This window comes from Nyctereutes procyonoides, unplaced genomic scaffold, assembly GCF_905146905.1.
Source record: "Nyctereutes procyonoides isolate TBG_1078 unplaced genomic scaffold, NYPRO_anot_genome, whole genome shotgun sequence".
NCBI classification, from domain to species: Eukaryota; Metazoa; Chordata; class Mammalia; order Carnivora; family Canidae; genus Nyctereutes; species Nyctereutes procyonoides.
The window spans coordinates 10,050,511-10,065,975 of record NW_026575135.1 but is presented as its reverse complement, the minus strand read 5'-3'; the positions used below and the strand labels follow the sequence as shown (position 1 = coordinate 10,065,975).

The 15,465-nt window shown below is 47.1% G+C and overlaps 1 protein-coding gene across 3 annotated transcripts in view; it reads right to left on the bottom strand.

The window, feature by feature from the left end:
• Positions 1–3,364: 3,364 nt before the first annotated feature.
• Positions 3,365–15,465, bottom strand: part of EPB41L4B (erythrocyte membrane protein band 4.1 like 4B) — a 129,374-nt gene continuing 117,273 nt past the window's right edge. Inside the window, exons 23-26 of one of the 3 annotated variants that reach the window (XM_055301965.1) lie at positions 13,607–13,723; positions 10,660–10,728; positions 7,308–7,453; positions 3,365–6,114 (exon numbers count right to left, since the gene is read on the bottom strand). In XM_055301965.1, the coding sequence (XP_055157940.1) occupies positions 6,009–6,114; positions 7,308–7,453; positions 10,660–10,728; positions 13,607–13,723 (438 nt within the window). In that variant the 3' untranslated portion in view covers positions 3,365–6,008. The remainder of the gene's footprint in view (positions 6,115–7,307; positions 7,454–10,659; positions 10,729–13,606; positions 13,724–15,465) is intronic. The other 2 variants (XM_055301966.1, XM_055301967.1) reach the window with 2 other exon arrangements.

The window sequence follows — 15,465 nt, the reverse complement described above, 5'->3', positions numbered from 1 at the left end:
CATAAACAAAGAAAATAATTATGGAGGCAGAAAAGCATAGAGGTTCCAAATGCAGGTCCAGAAGCCAGTTTAGGAGTGGTGCATCAGTAGCCTCTGTGAAGACAAGGAAGGTGAGGGAAGATGACACAGGTGAGGCTTGATAGGGTTCGATGCCATAGGTGGCAGGAGCGAAATGCCTAAGATTACAAAAGACTCAAAGAGAAACTAGTGATCTCAACCTTTTTTGAACCGGGGGAGATGGGAGATGGGATGGAAATAGGAAAAAGCGCTACGTGACCCAGAGGCAGGTGTTTGCTATTGTGTATCAGCTAATACCGATGGTGAATTGTCCCACTGAAGTTTAAACATGTTTAGCCTGACAGGTGAATCAGGTGCCATTCATGAAAAGCTTGGGCTTCACTAGGTTGCCCAGTACGCCAGTTGTATAAGAAATAGATTTATTATTTGAAAAAAGATAAAATGAACTGTAACTACTTAAGAAAATCAAAAAAAGAAGCTTCTTCCTCAAAAAACATAGCTTTGTGGGGCACCTGGGTGGCTTAGTGGTTGAGCGTCTGCCTTTGGCTCAGGTCGTGATTCCTGGGTCCTGGGATCGAGTCCCGCATCCGGCTTTCCACAGGGAGCCTGCTTCTCCCTCTGCCTGTGCTCTACCTCTCTCTCTCTGTGTCTCATGAGTAAATAAAATCTTTAAAAAAACACACAAAACCCCCCATAGCTTTACAATGTGTGACATTTTAAAATATAAAAAAGGCCAATAGAAACTCTGCTAATATGTAATTCTTTTATTTATTTATTTATTTTAAAATATTTTATTTATTTATTCATGAGAGAGACAGAGAGAGAAGCAGGCTCCATAAGGGAGCCCAACGTGGGACTCGATCCCAGGGCCCCAGGATCGGCCGTGGGCCAGAGGTGGCGCTAAACCACTGGGCCACCCCGGCTGCCCCTGTAATTCTTTTAAAAAGAAAAAGAAAAACTCATTCTTAAAACTTGCAATTCCTTTTTCTTTTTCTTCCTATTCACCAGGAAAGATACGGTAAGTTATCAATGGACCGACATTTAGCAAAAACCAATCAATCAATAAAGGAAGCATTGGACTTCTGATTTCAGTACTGAGTCTCTGGTTGTAGAATCCAACCTATTATCTTTCACTTTCTTTTTTATTCCCTTCACTTAAATTACTGTAATTAACAGTGATGATGCCGGATAGAAAGCAAATGAAAACCAGGTCATTCTTCCAGTGAATTGGTCTGGAATTTGTGGGCCTTCTTTGGTAGGGGGATGTTGGGGAGTGGTGTTAGAGGTGGGTTTGCAACCACAGCCTAAAATGAAGCTTGCAGGTAATCTGTGGGTTTCAACTATCAAGAATCTGGGGCCCATGGGTTCAAGGTGGGGGCCATAGATGGGCTTCAGGGGTGGTGCTGGAATACCATGTGATGTGCGGATTCTTTCCTAGGGAAAATCTTCATAGCTGTCATCACTCAGTCTGCCTGCAAACCACTCTGGTTCTCAGTTCCCTACAGACTTGGCTCTTCCTTTCATGAGGTTCTCTCCCATTTACTTAAATTACCCTTTGGGATTTTCTTTTTGTGTTTTCTTTTTAAGTAATCTCTACACCCAACGTGGAGCTCAAACTCACAATCCCAAAATCAAGAGTCACATGCTCCACCAACTGAGCCAGTTGGGTGCCCCTCTTTGTGTTTTCTTATAAGATTTGAGCCCTAAAGGGAGACTTGTTCCCACTCTCAGCACACACTCCCCTCTAGTACATCCCAGATTTTGCAGAGACTCTCTGTTCCTCAGTGATGTGAATTCGCCGAGCAGCCAATCAACACTGTGGTTTTCGCAACAGTGCACATGTTCTGTGGAAGCACTTTTCCCAACATTCAGAGTCTGCTGGCTGAACAAGAGCCGGCTATTCCAATAAGAACTTAGAGATGCACCTGAATTGAATTTCATTTTCATGTTTAAAAGACAGACAGCAACTTTATTTTCTTTCTCACCAAAACCATTTCCCTAAAATAATTTTTCTGTTATAAAAACTCCCCCAAATCAGTGTTGTGTTACAGTATCTGACCAGTAACAGATATACCCATTCTTCTGACTGCCTAGTATATGTGATTTTTTTTTTTACCTTTGGTTGCCATATGAATAATTTTTTTTTATTTATTTATGATAGTCACAGAGAGAGAGAGAGAGAGGCAGAGACACAGGCAGAGGGAGAAGCAGGCTCCATGCACCGGGAGCCTGACGTGGGACTTGATCCCGGGTCTCCAGGATCGCGCCCTGGGCCAAAGGCAGGCGCTAAACCGCTGCGCCACCCAGGGATCCCCCTTTGGTTGCCATAGGACCCAGCTATATTCCAATCTTAGTTATATACCCAAGAGAACTGAAAATATATGTTCATACAGAAACTTGGATGTGAATGTTTATATTATTCATAAGGGCCAAAAAGTGAAAACAATCCAAATGTTTATGATGAATAAACAAAATGTGGTACCGCCATACAATGGTGTGTATTATTCACCCATTTAAGGAATGAAGTATTGATACCTGCTACTGCATGCATGAGCCTTGAAAACACTGTGGTAAGTGGAAGAAGCCAGTCACCAAGGACGGCATATTGTATGATTCCATTTATATGAAATGTCCAGAAGAGGCAAATCCAGAGACAGAAAGTAAATTAGTGGTTGCTAGGAGGTAGGGGGAGGGGAGAATTGGTGGTAACTGTAGACAGGGAGTTTCTTTCTGTAACGATGGAGATATTCTGGAATTACAGAGTGGTGAGGTTTGCCTAACAATGGGAACGTACGAAAAACCCCACCAAACTGTACACTTTAAAGTGGGTGAGATGGTGGATTTCCAGTTTTTAAAAAACTGAGATGGTGAAGGAGAGAGATGAAGACCTCAGGATATTCCTGTGATATTTTGAGAATATAAAATTTGGGGTACATTCAGATGGGATCTTCTGAATGCTTTAGGACCTAGTTTCTAAATTCTTCGGACATAAGGATCTTCCATGCAGGTCTATGGTCCACAAACTCTGTGGGTTGCAGGACTCTCAGGCCCCTTGTAGTGCCCCCACCCACGCCCACCAGGAGTCTGTGGTCCAGTTTGGAGCCGTTGTTCTGGCAAGAATATGTCAATAAGCTGCCCCCCTGCCCTTGCCCCCCACCCCCGCCCCCAGACATCAGGTATGTGTTGTGTGACTGGATGGTGCTGTTGTTTTAAGTATATAAAAAAGATAAAATTATATCAATTTATGTTTGTCCCTATGAATCCAACCAACATGATGTCATCTCCTCAGGTCACCACGCCGAGCCCCCGTCATACATTTAAGTAGGCAAATAACCAGGACAACTGCTGAAACAATGGAATCCTCTTGATTTTACTGGTTAGAGCTGAGCTGCCAAAGGTACTGGGTTTTCATATACAGTAACAGCCAACTTGTTGGGATCAGACTTCCAGTGACATCAACTGCTGAACATCTGGGAACCCAGGGGGATGTGGGGAAAAAAAAGCAGGAGGCTCACAGCCTCCTGAAAACAGCGTCCCAAAAGCCCATGCAGCCCTCCTCAGAAGCAAAGCACACCTGACACATATGTCATACTTGGCTCCCTGGCTTCTCTGAGAAAACTTCCATTCTGCTCAGGAGGTTTCCGTCAGAGAGCAGGAGGTGAAGAGCAGAAGACTCAGAAAGCAGGTTGGGAGGAGGGTGCTGGATTGGCAAGAGGTTACAACCCCAGACACAGATAGCTCCCCCGTCTTGTACAGGAACACAGTTTGGATCGTGTGCACAAGAATAAAGAACAGGTAAAGCTGTTTTGAAAGTATAGCCGGGGGGGGGGGGTCCTATAGAATGGGAGTAAAAAGTCCCAAACACCACAAATGCCCCAGATGGCTTCACCAATAGAGCAGAAAGCAACAAAATTCATCAGTGAGAACAGCACAATAGTCTGTGAAAGGCAAAGCCAAGCCCTATGTTTTCTCCCGAGGACATCACCGGCACCACACCAAGGTACAAAAGGGGCAGATGTGTACAAGGATGACCGTGACTCACCAAGAAAAGGTTAAATACTCTCCAGTATACCGTTTACTAAGGCAGGGAAGTGCGTAACGCATTTTAGAAAGATTCCCCTCAAAAAAATATTAAAATTTTAAAGATTCAGCACTTTAAAGGGTTAATCCTCTGTTATCTGAATATTTGCTTACATACCTCATCTTACAACAATGCGAGAAAATGAGGCATTACATTTTTTTTATAATCATTAGTATCAAATTATTGGCACCATTCAGTTTTAAGGATCGGGACAGGAGAGCAAACTATACAATACAACATAAAAATACAGTTCTGATACAAATATACGAGATCGATTCCACTTAACAAGTGGTCATAAGAAGTGGATGGACGGTCTACATACAAGGAAATACAGCTAGTAAATCATCACATGGAAAAGTGCTCAGCCTTGCTAGCAATTACTGAAATAAAACAACCTTTCAAGAACAACTGTACACACCTATTAAACTAGCAAAAATAAATTAAAATGGCAAAACCCAATACTGGCAGAACTGTTGGTAAGTAGAAATGCTTATACATTGCTGGTGGCATCATAAATTGTAGAGGGATTCAAGCATTCAGAGGGAAGAGGGGGAGTGGACCTCACGACCTTTAAGGTCCTTCCAACCCAGAGATTGGCTCTTTCTAGAAAGCAGTCTGGCAATATGAAACAAGAGCTATAAAATATTCCATGCTCTTTGACCTTGTAACCCCTCGGTGGAGATATTCCCAAGGGAAGAATCCAAAGGAAGGAGCACTGTTTACAAAGACATTCATAGCAGCACTATTTATAAGAGTGAAAAGTTGGATACAACCCAAATACCTAATAACAGGGAGAAGTGAGGTTAACCATGTTATGTGGATATACAGACACTGAAGTTGCTGAGGGCACAGGGTCTGTGTTGAAAAGGGAAGATATGTGTGAGGTGGAGAAGTACAACCAAAGAGTATGTACACACTCATCACAGCTGTGGAAAAAAAAAAGTGTGCATATTCACTGAGAGCGTGGGAAACACTTTAGGGGGCTAGTCTGTGGTTAGGGGGTGCCTTTATTCCTGCAAAGTTGTTCAAGTGCATAATAAAAATTTAAAAACACATTTCTTGAAACTATATAAAAAGAGAACAAAGTGTCATCTGGTCAAGGTTCTATCAACAGGACAAGAATTCATCAACTTTAGAAAGAATTTTCCTTAATGGGACACCCAAATGGATCTTGATATTGAATTATCTCATCTCTGTAAGAATTTTTAGATAACTGTAAGCACTGATTCCCTACTTTGGGTCCAAATGAAGAATTCTGTTTATGCCAAATAATATTGCATCCGACAAATCCACAATTTAAATGGTATTTCAGATTTCGCTGAAGTTCTTCAGTCCTGGTGATCACAACTTTCTTTTCTTTTTTCTTTTCTTTTTTTTCTTTTTCTTTTTTTTTAGCTCATCGACTCGTGTCTGAATAAAAATGAGTGTTAAGTTAGACTTTATAAGACCTGTATAATTACCAGTGTAAATGAAAAACCAGCAGTATAGAATTGTTCTCTCATTAAAAATGACTCTTTAACAAACAGTCGAAGCTTGGTGCAAGTTTCAATCATACAAAATCATGGTTGAGACTGATAACAAAGGATTCCGTTCCATATTAACCCCTGTGGTTATGAATATAGACACACAGGCAGTACTAAAAGGGAATCCCATTTCCCCATCTTTCTTCTCCCAGGTTTACCCAATCCCGTCCCAGCTAGATTGAGTAGCAGAAAACCTCTAATACTCAGGAGACAGAAAATAACCTCTCCAATGAAAGTCAAGCCAGACATTGGCTTCAACCCAACCACGGAGACCTGGGTGAGCAGAGCACACATCCGTGTGTTGTGCTGGAGTGAGCACACAAAGCCCGAAGAAGGAAAACGGACAGAAGGCACCATGCCATCCTCCAGGCAACAAGCGGAGAATTTCACAGTTCGGTCATCAAGAGTCTTTTCATCATTTTCTCTCTCTCCAGTTCCTGCCGGAGCGTCTCTGCGCTGAAGAAGAGCAGGTGATGAAATAATGAGATTACACTAAAAAAAAAAAAAAATGACAAGGACGGTGTCATTCCCCCCACCCCACCCCGGACCGTCTTCTTCCCTGACCTTGGTTCTTGACTTTCCCTTTCAGGCTCCTTAAGGACCCCTGACATTTGCTAGCATTACAATGACCTAAACTGTCTGGCTGCCCACTGGGTTCCCCCCACCCTGCACCAGACTGACAGCTGCTCAGGGCACTGCTCCCCAGCCGACTGGCTGTATGTGTCACTCGTCTCTCACGCCCCAGAGCCCAGCATGGGACCTGGTACATAGCCGCCTCTCCGTAAAGGTCTTCTGAATGAGTCGGAAGATGTCCACGGCTTAGAATTCTTTCAGTCATGCTCTAAATCGGTTTCAGATGCGCTTTCTCCCAGAGCCCCCTCTCCCCCATAGCTTAATAAACAAATTGAATGAAATAAGATTGGCTCCTTTGAGGGGTTGCCTCTGACTTCTTGGCCCTTGGGCCCGGCTGCCTGACTATGGGATCCTTCTCCATTGTTTACACACGCTCAGGCGCATGTGCACACACACACACACACACACACATACACACACACATGAAGTGTACATCGAAAGCACAAAAACCAAGTTTTTAAATAATATCATACAGGGTAGAAATCCCTTTCTACTGTGGCCAACAAGTACAGTCTGGCCCCAACCTACAACGTCATGGGCCTCTTGTCCTGTCATTCATTCCGCCCTGGCTACGCTGGCTCCCTTTCCCTTCCTTAACCATTCCGTGCATGCTCCAGCTCAGAGGTCTTAGCACTGGCTGTTCCCTCTGATGAGCTGTTCAAGTGCATAATATCCACAGCCTGCTCCCTCCCCACCTTCAGGTATCTGCTTACAAGCCACCTCTGTGAGGCCTTCCTGGCCTACCCTTGGTTTCATTTTCCTCCCTAGCTTGTCACCATCTCTCCCTCCCTCTTCCCTTTCTCTCTCTTTCACACCCAACACTAAATTGTAAACTCCACAAAGGTAGGACTTCTATCTGTTTTATTCACGGTTACATCCCGAGGACCTAGAATAATACTATGTAGCCTTTGTAGACATTTCAACAAACACATAAAATGAATGAAAGAATAAATAAAAGGTTTCTAGACGTCAGAGGCCCAATGAAACTGGGGCCTGTGCCTGCTTTCCCATCACCAGTTACCTGCCGGTAGGTACCCGCTGGTCGGACTCACCTGGCTGCCAGAGAAACAGGCTTCCGAGTGGTGTAGATGGTCTGCACTGTGGAGATGGTCTCTGTCAAAGGCCTCAGGGTCACTGCTGGAATCAGTGGGGAAGACTGGCCAGGACAGCACGCTAATTTACTGTCTCTAAAGTCCACCTGGAGAGAAAACAGAAAAGAGGAAATCAATCTCAATTTGGGTTCCATTTCTAAACTGTCAGCTACTCCCTAAGCCTTAGCACACAATTCCTGTTATTTTTTAATAATAGCTAAAATCAGTTCCCACTTATTAAATGGTTTTATTTTGAACTGGGCTCTATGCTAAGCACTTTACACATATTACCTCGTGACAATCCTTCAGGTAGAGGTCATCCTCCATCACCTTAGACACCGTCCATTGTGAGATCCACCATTTTGCCATGTGCCACAGAGAAAGAAAAATGTGGCCATTCGAACCCTGTCGCACCCACTAACGCAATGAACTCTGACTTTGGAGAGTTAAAAGGTGAAAAAAATGTGTATCTTACTTAGAGCTGACTTCATGAAAAAGAAAAGTAAGGCTCAGAGAGGTTCAGTAATTTTCCCAAGGTCACACAGTAAATGTTAAGAAGAACCAGTACTTAGGAGCAGGATTAGCTGACCCCAGAATTGGTGTTTCTCACCAGTATCTCGGTGCTTCCCAAAGTATGGTCCCCAGACTGGCAGCATCAGTACTATCTTGAACCTTGGGAAAAGTGCCGCCCTCGAGCCACGGTTGCCCAGTTCTTAAAAGTGCCAGTGTGGTTTCTGACATTGGCTTCCTGCTCCATCTTGGCCCCCAGCTTTTCAGGAAGGGCTTCCCTGGGTGTCTCACAGCACTGCCAAGGCTGGGCAGGAGGCCAGAGAGCCCGCCATGGGCCAGCTGAGGGAAGTAGAGCCGGAGCCTCCAGCTGGGGAGCTGTGCCCAGTGGAGCTGCAGGGGCAGGATGACTGCAGGGTAGTAGCATTTAACTGGCTGGCCTGGGCCCTGTGTCTCTGCTCTCTGGTTCTCACAAGGCAGGTGCTGGAAGCAGCTCATGACCTTGGAAATGCATTATTCCAGGAACCTGTTTTTGCCTCTGCCTGGACCACTGGGCACCTCCCTACCTCTGCTCAACCCCCAAAGCTACACCAGCCACTGCCCCTTCCCTCTCTGTCCACATGGCCAAAGCTACCTCAGGTAGTGACCGTCATCTAGCTCAAGAGAGTGCACTTTTGGTTACCCCTAGGCTACCCCCAGCCCATCTCACAGATCCTTCAGACTGGCCAGGAAGCCTCTGGAAGGAGCCTCGGGGATCACTCAGTTCCAGGAATTATAAACTCTGATCCCTGGGAGGAGGAGAGGGTGAGGGGAAAGAGAAGGTGATCCTGGACCCCCCACTTCTGCTCCAGGCAGTCACTCCTTATGTAGTGAGCTTCTGCAGAAGCTTTCATTTAAAGAAGAGACTTGCAGCCTAAAACGAAGTCTGAAAATCACCAAACTCACTCGTGTTGCACATGAGAAAACTACAGTATTTATTTATTTATTTACTTTAAAGATTATTTATTTATTTATTTAATTTTTTTTGGGGGGGTAAGGTTTTTTTTTTTAATTTATTCACTCAGAGACACACAGAGAGAGAGGCAGAGACACAGGCAGGGGGAGAAGCAGGCTCCATGCAGGGAGCCCGACGTGGGACTCCATCCCAGGTCTCCAGGATCACGCCCTGGGCCGAAGGCAGCGCTAAACTGCTGAGCCACCAGGGCTGCCTCAAAACTACAGTATTTAAATGTTTAAGAATATTTTGACATTTTGCAGGACTCAAACAAGCTGCTCAGTGACACAAAGGGAGGTGGGGACATGAAGCAGGTTGTCATGACTCCCTGCTCTCACTAATTACACCCCTCTTCCTCTCTGGCCTTGAGGGACAACCACCATGCTTGACACTTGTGGGACATTCTGTGATCCTTTTGATCCTTAATTGGATATTCATATTGGATACAAACATGTGCTCTCTTCGGCAGCACATATACATATTGGATACAAACAGGATATTCATATTACTATTTCTTTTTTTTTTTAAGATTTTATTTATTTATTTATGAGAGACACAGAGAGAGAGGTAGAGACACAGGTAGAGGGAGAAGCAGGCTCCCTCTAAGGAGCCTGATGCAGACTTGATCCCAAGACCCCGGGATCATGACCTGAGCCAAAGGCTCAAACCACTGAGCCACCCAGGGGTCCCTAATATTACCATTTCCATTCACATAAGAGGAGACTGGTGCCAGGAGTGCAAAGTGACTTACCTAAGATCACACCATTATCAAGATGTAGCTCCAAACCAACTGGAAACAGGAACTCAAACAAACACACGTACACATGTGTTCACAGCAGCATTATTCACAGTAGCCAAAAGGTAGAAACTACCCAAAGACAACCAGTGACTGAATGGATCAACAAATTGGGCTGTGTATATATATGCAATGGAATATTATTCCACAATGAAAAGAAATGAAGTACTGATACCCCCTACGTTGTACATGAGTCTCAAAAACATGATGCTCAGTGAAAGAAGCCAGGCACAAGAAGTTATATATTATAAGATTCCATTTATCTGAAATATCCACAAGGGAAGTCCAGGGACAGAAGGCAGATTGGTGGGTGCCAGAGGCTGGAGGGAGAGGGGGAAATGGGGAGTGATTCCTTCATGGGAATGAGGTGTCCTTTGGGGATGATAAGAATGTTTTGGATTGGGGCATCTGAGTGGCTCAGCTGTTGAGTGATCCTGGGGCCCTAGGATGGAGTCCCACATCGGGCTCCCTGCATGGAGCCTGCTTCTCCCTCTGCCTGTGTCTCTGCCTCTCTCTCTGTGTCTCTCATGGATAAATAAATAATAAATAAAAAATATATATATTTTTAAAAAAGAGTGCTTTGGATTGAGAGGTAGCAGTTGCATGACACTAAATGTAGTAAATGTCACTCTAGAATGATTCATTTTATCTTATGTGATGCTCACTTCAATAAAATAAAATAACCAAAGGATGGAGGTCCCAAACCCCAACTCCTTCTCAACCTCACAGAGTTCATATGATTACAAGAAGCTGGGGGGGCTCAGTCAGTTGAGCTTCCAATACTTGATGTAAGCTCAGGTCATGGTCTCGGGGTCCTGGGATTGAGCCCTGTGTTGGGCTGTGGGCTCAATAGAGAGTCTGCTTGAGACTCTCCCTCTGCCCCTCCTCCACACTCCCTCAAAATAAATAAATCTTAAAAAAAACAAAACCAACCGTCGACAGTGCTGTCTGGCATGCCACAGAAAAGCACAGAAACAACACTTTAGAACGTAGACCTGTTTTCTGAATCTACTTACGGTGAACTGTGGCCCTGTATTGAAAGCATCAGGAAATGGGGTCACTGTATCAGCCGGGAATGTTTTTATCTTCAAAAAAGAGAAAGACAGGAGGGTTACAAAAGAAAACAAAAGTTTTGAAATCTTTGGCAGTGCGCTTTTAAAACCAAATTGAAGGATTCAGGGGAGCACACGCAGAGCCCTCCTCCTTTGCATAAAGAAACGTACAGAAGGTCCCAGAGACCCCTTGGCCAGAGGTTGTATCTGTGCTGGTCCTTGTGCTGTAGGGCTGGGACCCAGCAGGGCTGACAGGCTGCAATCCCGTGTGTGCAGGCCACCCACGCTTACCTGTCCCCAGAACTCCCTTCCCTGGAGGTTGTGTGGGTCTCCTAGACACACTGGGCCCTATGTGTGGCCTGATCCATAAAGGCCATGGTCAGGGTGTGTAATGCGGCAGGCCAGAGCTGCCTGGGTGGCTGCTGATGGTTTCCCCACAGCTGTGAGGCAGGGACTAGAGGCAGGCCACATCCTGGGACACAGTCTGTGACGGTGGACAGAGAACCAGGAGGCTTTGCACTAATTAGGCCAGCAAGTATTTCCTGTCTGTTCCCTTCAGTTGTTGGACTCCCTGTAAATCGTGGGCCACAGGGAAAAACCTTGGGGAAGTGGGAGGCCCCTGTACGCACATGAGAATCCTGCGGCCGTGGCCTTTGGGATAAAAGGCACTGTGATCAGAAGTGCCCAGTGCTGGGGGTGGCTGCGGCACAGGGCTGGTCGGAAGTAAGCACAGGTGTGGTGAGTGGCCGAAAACAGCCTTTGCTTCTATTTCATTCTTTTTGGCCATTTTGTCTTTGGACTTCTGGAGCCCTCAGGGAATATGGAGTGTGCTTATTTCTTTATACCAGCCTAGAGGACTGCCAGCAGGCCCAGGGGTCTAACGACTCTGGTACTAGCTTTGCCTGCGGCCCCCAGGGCACAGAAACTGCCTGCACACCTGCTGGTGAATGCACGCTAGGCCACCTGCCACCAGCAGGCTGCAGCCCGGGCACTGAGGCCACCACTGCCCACGGGCAGCTGCTTTTGTGTCTCTCCCTGGGGGCTTGTCTGCAGACCCGAGGGTAGTTATTTTATGCTCTTGAGTCACTCCGATGGGGGTTAAGGCAGATGTGCAAGAGCACAACAGAACAGACCCAAATCTGCTGCGGTTTCTTGAATGGGTGGAGGAGTTTTCAACCACTCAGAGCATGACAGTGTCTTTGCAGTGTGCATGGAGATGTGCAGTCCACCCCTGCTCCTCTTCCCCAAACTTTCTTTGGTCTCTTTAAACATCTCAAAATTCCCAGAATGGGCCCCAAACTGCCTTAAGACCCAGGTGCCAGCTCAGATTGCTGATAGCGGCTGCCTGCAAGGCAGCAAGAGGAACCGGGGGCGGGGGGGGGGGGTGCTTCTCCCCATGGTGCGTTCTCCTCCCACGACCTCATGTTTCAGCGTGTGTGCCGAGACCGAGAGCAAAGTGAAAAGTAACATACAGATAGGACTCTCAGACCATCACGAAGCCAAAGGGAAAAGAAATATTATTATTATTATTGCTATTAAAGAAATGTGAATATCGGCAACTTCAATGAATTATACTCTATCTTCTCTAAATGAGAAAAAAAAAATCAGTCCCAACAGTTACACTCTGTGTTGCTCGGCGGCAGCAACGCACATTCACTCTTCCGATGGTGCTGACACTTGGTAGAACCACTTTAGAAAGGGAGCAAAGCCAAAGTCACAATATTGAACCCGGCCCAGGGTCTAGCCTAATAAAATAAAATACCTGACACGAAAGCTATCTGTGTCCCCTCGAATAATGACACACTGGAAACAAAGCAGGCGTCCTGCCGTAAGAATCTGTTACGTAAATGGTAGACCAGTCACTGGATGGAATAGGGTCATTTACAATGCAGTAACAAGAACAAGGTAGAGACAGTCCACCACTAAGTGAAAAGAGAAAAAATGGGAGATGATATGGAGACTATGATTTCACTTTGTAAAAGTAGGAATGACTACGAATGCTATTAGAAGGAAACATGCACAAATGGAAAAAACAAAACAAACGAAAACACTGTGCCAGGCCGGGATGATGGGTGATTCCTTTCAGGTTGTCATGTAACACTCATCCTGTTATCTTGAAACATAGCAGGGAAAGACAAGTTTATGAAGTTTTTACATTCAGGGATGCCTGGGTGGCTCAGTGGTTGAATGTCTGCCTTCCGCTCAGGGTGTGATCCCAGGACCCCCGGGATCAAGTTCCCCATCAGGCTCCCCACCAGGAGCCTGCTTCTCCCTCTGCCTGTGTCTCTACCTCTCTCTGTGTGTGACTCTCCTGCATAAATAAAAAAAAAAACCTTAAAAAAAAGTTTTGGGGCGCCTGGTTGGCTCAGTGGTTGAGCATCTGCCTTTGGTTCAGGGCGTGATCCCAGAGTCCCAGGATCGAGTCCCGCATCAGGCTCCCTGCATGGAGCCTGCTTCTCCCTCTGCCTGTGTCTCTGCCTCTCTCCGCGTCTCTCATGAATCAATAAAACCTTTAAAAAAAAGTTTTTATTTTCAGTAGAAAGGCAGCTTCTTTCTCTCTCTCTCTCTCTCTTTCTTTCTTTCTTTCTTTCTTTCTTTCTTTCTTTCTTTCTTTCTTTCTCTCTTTCTTTCTCTTTCTTTTTCTTTCTTGGAAAAGCATCTCTGCTCATCAGAACTTTAGGAAAACAAATGCTTCCTGGTCCTCGAGACCTACAGACAAAGGGCAGGATGGACCGCAGCCTGTGGGGCCTAACTTGGCCAAACTGTGTCATCCATCCCGGAGTCAGAGCACCTATCAGCCGGGCCCTTCCAGAAGGTCTAGCGCCCATGCACACGGGTGGGGAGGCCGCCTGGGGGCTCCTGCCCGCCTCAGCTCTCCTGGCCAGGCCCCTCTCCCTGCCAGGGTACCTACCAGCCTCGTTTTGATTGGAGGGTGCATGCAAACTCCAGTGGTCTCTTCCTTCATGAGGGGAGAGAGTGGAGGAGAGCAGCGAGAGTGGGCACAGTGGGGGGCGCTGGCTGGCTCGGCCTGCTCCGAGGGGAGGAGAGAAGGGGGGAGGCGGAGGAGAGGGGGGCAGGAGGCAGGGGAGGGGGGGCGGGGAGGAGAGAAAGACAGCACAGTGCAAGAAGGATCTGTCAACCCCAGGCTGCCCTGGAGCCAGCCTGCGCCCCGCCTGCTTCCAGCCTCTGGCCAGCGGGCTTCGGGGCCCCCTCCTCCCTCCTCTCCCTGCCTTCTCTCCTCCTCTCTGGTGCTCGGGTGTCTCCTCCACTATCTGAGCAGAACCACCCCTCCAAAAACCCCATTCCCAGGCTTTGGCAGGCAGGGCCGGTGGCGGCTTCCTGGAGCACCTGCCCAGGCCGCAGACGAATCAGGGAGGCGGGCCTGCCGGGCCTGGGGGCGCCCACGTTGGGGTGCAGGGCTCAGCGGGGGGCCAACAGGTGCTCCAGGAGAGACATGGCTCGGTGCACTTTCGGATCTGTCCTCTGGGTGCAGAAAACATACTGGCCCTGACCGCCCCCCACCCGGCCCCCAGCCCTCTGGCCCAGGCCGCATGACACCTAGACACCTCGTGTCGCCACTGAGGGCCCCTGCTGCTTTAGCTGGAAGGCATCGAGCATCGTGAGAAAATGCCAGATGGCCTGGGGTACTACGGCTTCCCCACCCCAGCCCTGAACAGTGCCATGCACCAGCAGCGGCCGACAGCTTGCCCTGGGAGGCTCGGGATGGTGAGGAGAGGATGCTCTGAGGCCCGGACGGGGGCTGCTGCCCGGGATGCTGTGGCCTGTCCCTCAGGAGGGACCATTCACTCCAGACAGTAAGTCCACATGTCTCTGCGTTCCAGAGAGTTCCTTGAGTAGCCGGGGACATCCTGCCATAAGGGACGAAGTACAGCCTCTGGGGAAGTCTCACTGAAACATGATCAAGACCACTGCAGGCGGCTTCTCTGTCTCCAAATTGATCTGACGCCGGCCTCTACGACCGGTGCGGCCTGGACAGTTTCCAAAGGGCTTTCACAACCAGGGTCTCCAACCGTCTGGGGGACCACCTTGCTTTACTACTCAGATCTGGAGATACAGAAAAATGGCATCTGCGAAGTCTAAGCCTGTGGTTCTAGACCTTCTTGTTGATCGCTTCTGCATCCATCCTTCAGAAACATTCGAGGCCGTGCTAACCACCGGCCGCCAAGTTTTAGCAGCCTCCTGAGAATTCCCCCCTCACTGCTCTCTCCTGCCTTCGGGGTGGGGAATCCTTCTACCCTCCATACGCTGGCATTTGAGACCTGATTGAAACAGGTTCCAGCCTGCCCTCCAGCCTCGCTTCTCAACGCTGCCCCAGCCAGAATCAGCTGCATCAGGGACCCCAGGCCACAAGGCCTTGCCTCTGCAGATAAGCAGGCACTCCTGTGTGCTTTTTGAAGGAAATAAAAGCTGGTATAAATGATCCATAAACATGGACCCTATTGCTTGGATGCCATAATGTGTACAAGCCACTAGTGTTCTAGCTGAAGATTATGATGAATGTCCTAAGGCTTTGCCCAGCATTGGACTTTTACGGTGAAGAAATGTTGATCCATCCCACACGCATTCATGATCTTTCTAAATGTGCATCTGTTAGTAAATGAACAGGAAACAACACGTGTAACAGAATACAATTTTGAGATTCCATTTTATTTTTTTTTTCTCCTGGCATTTCCTCTCCTCCTTGGCTCTTTTTTTCCACATCCAGGCACCTAAGTTCTTCTAAGCTACTTGGCTTTTGAGGTTTAAAAT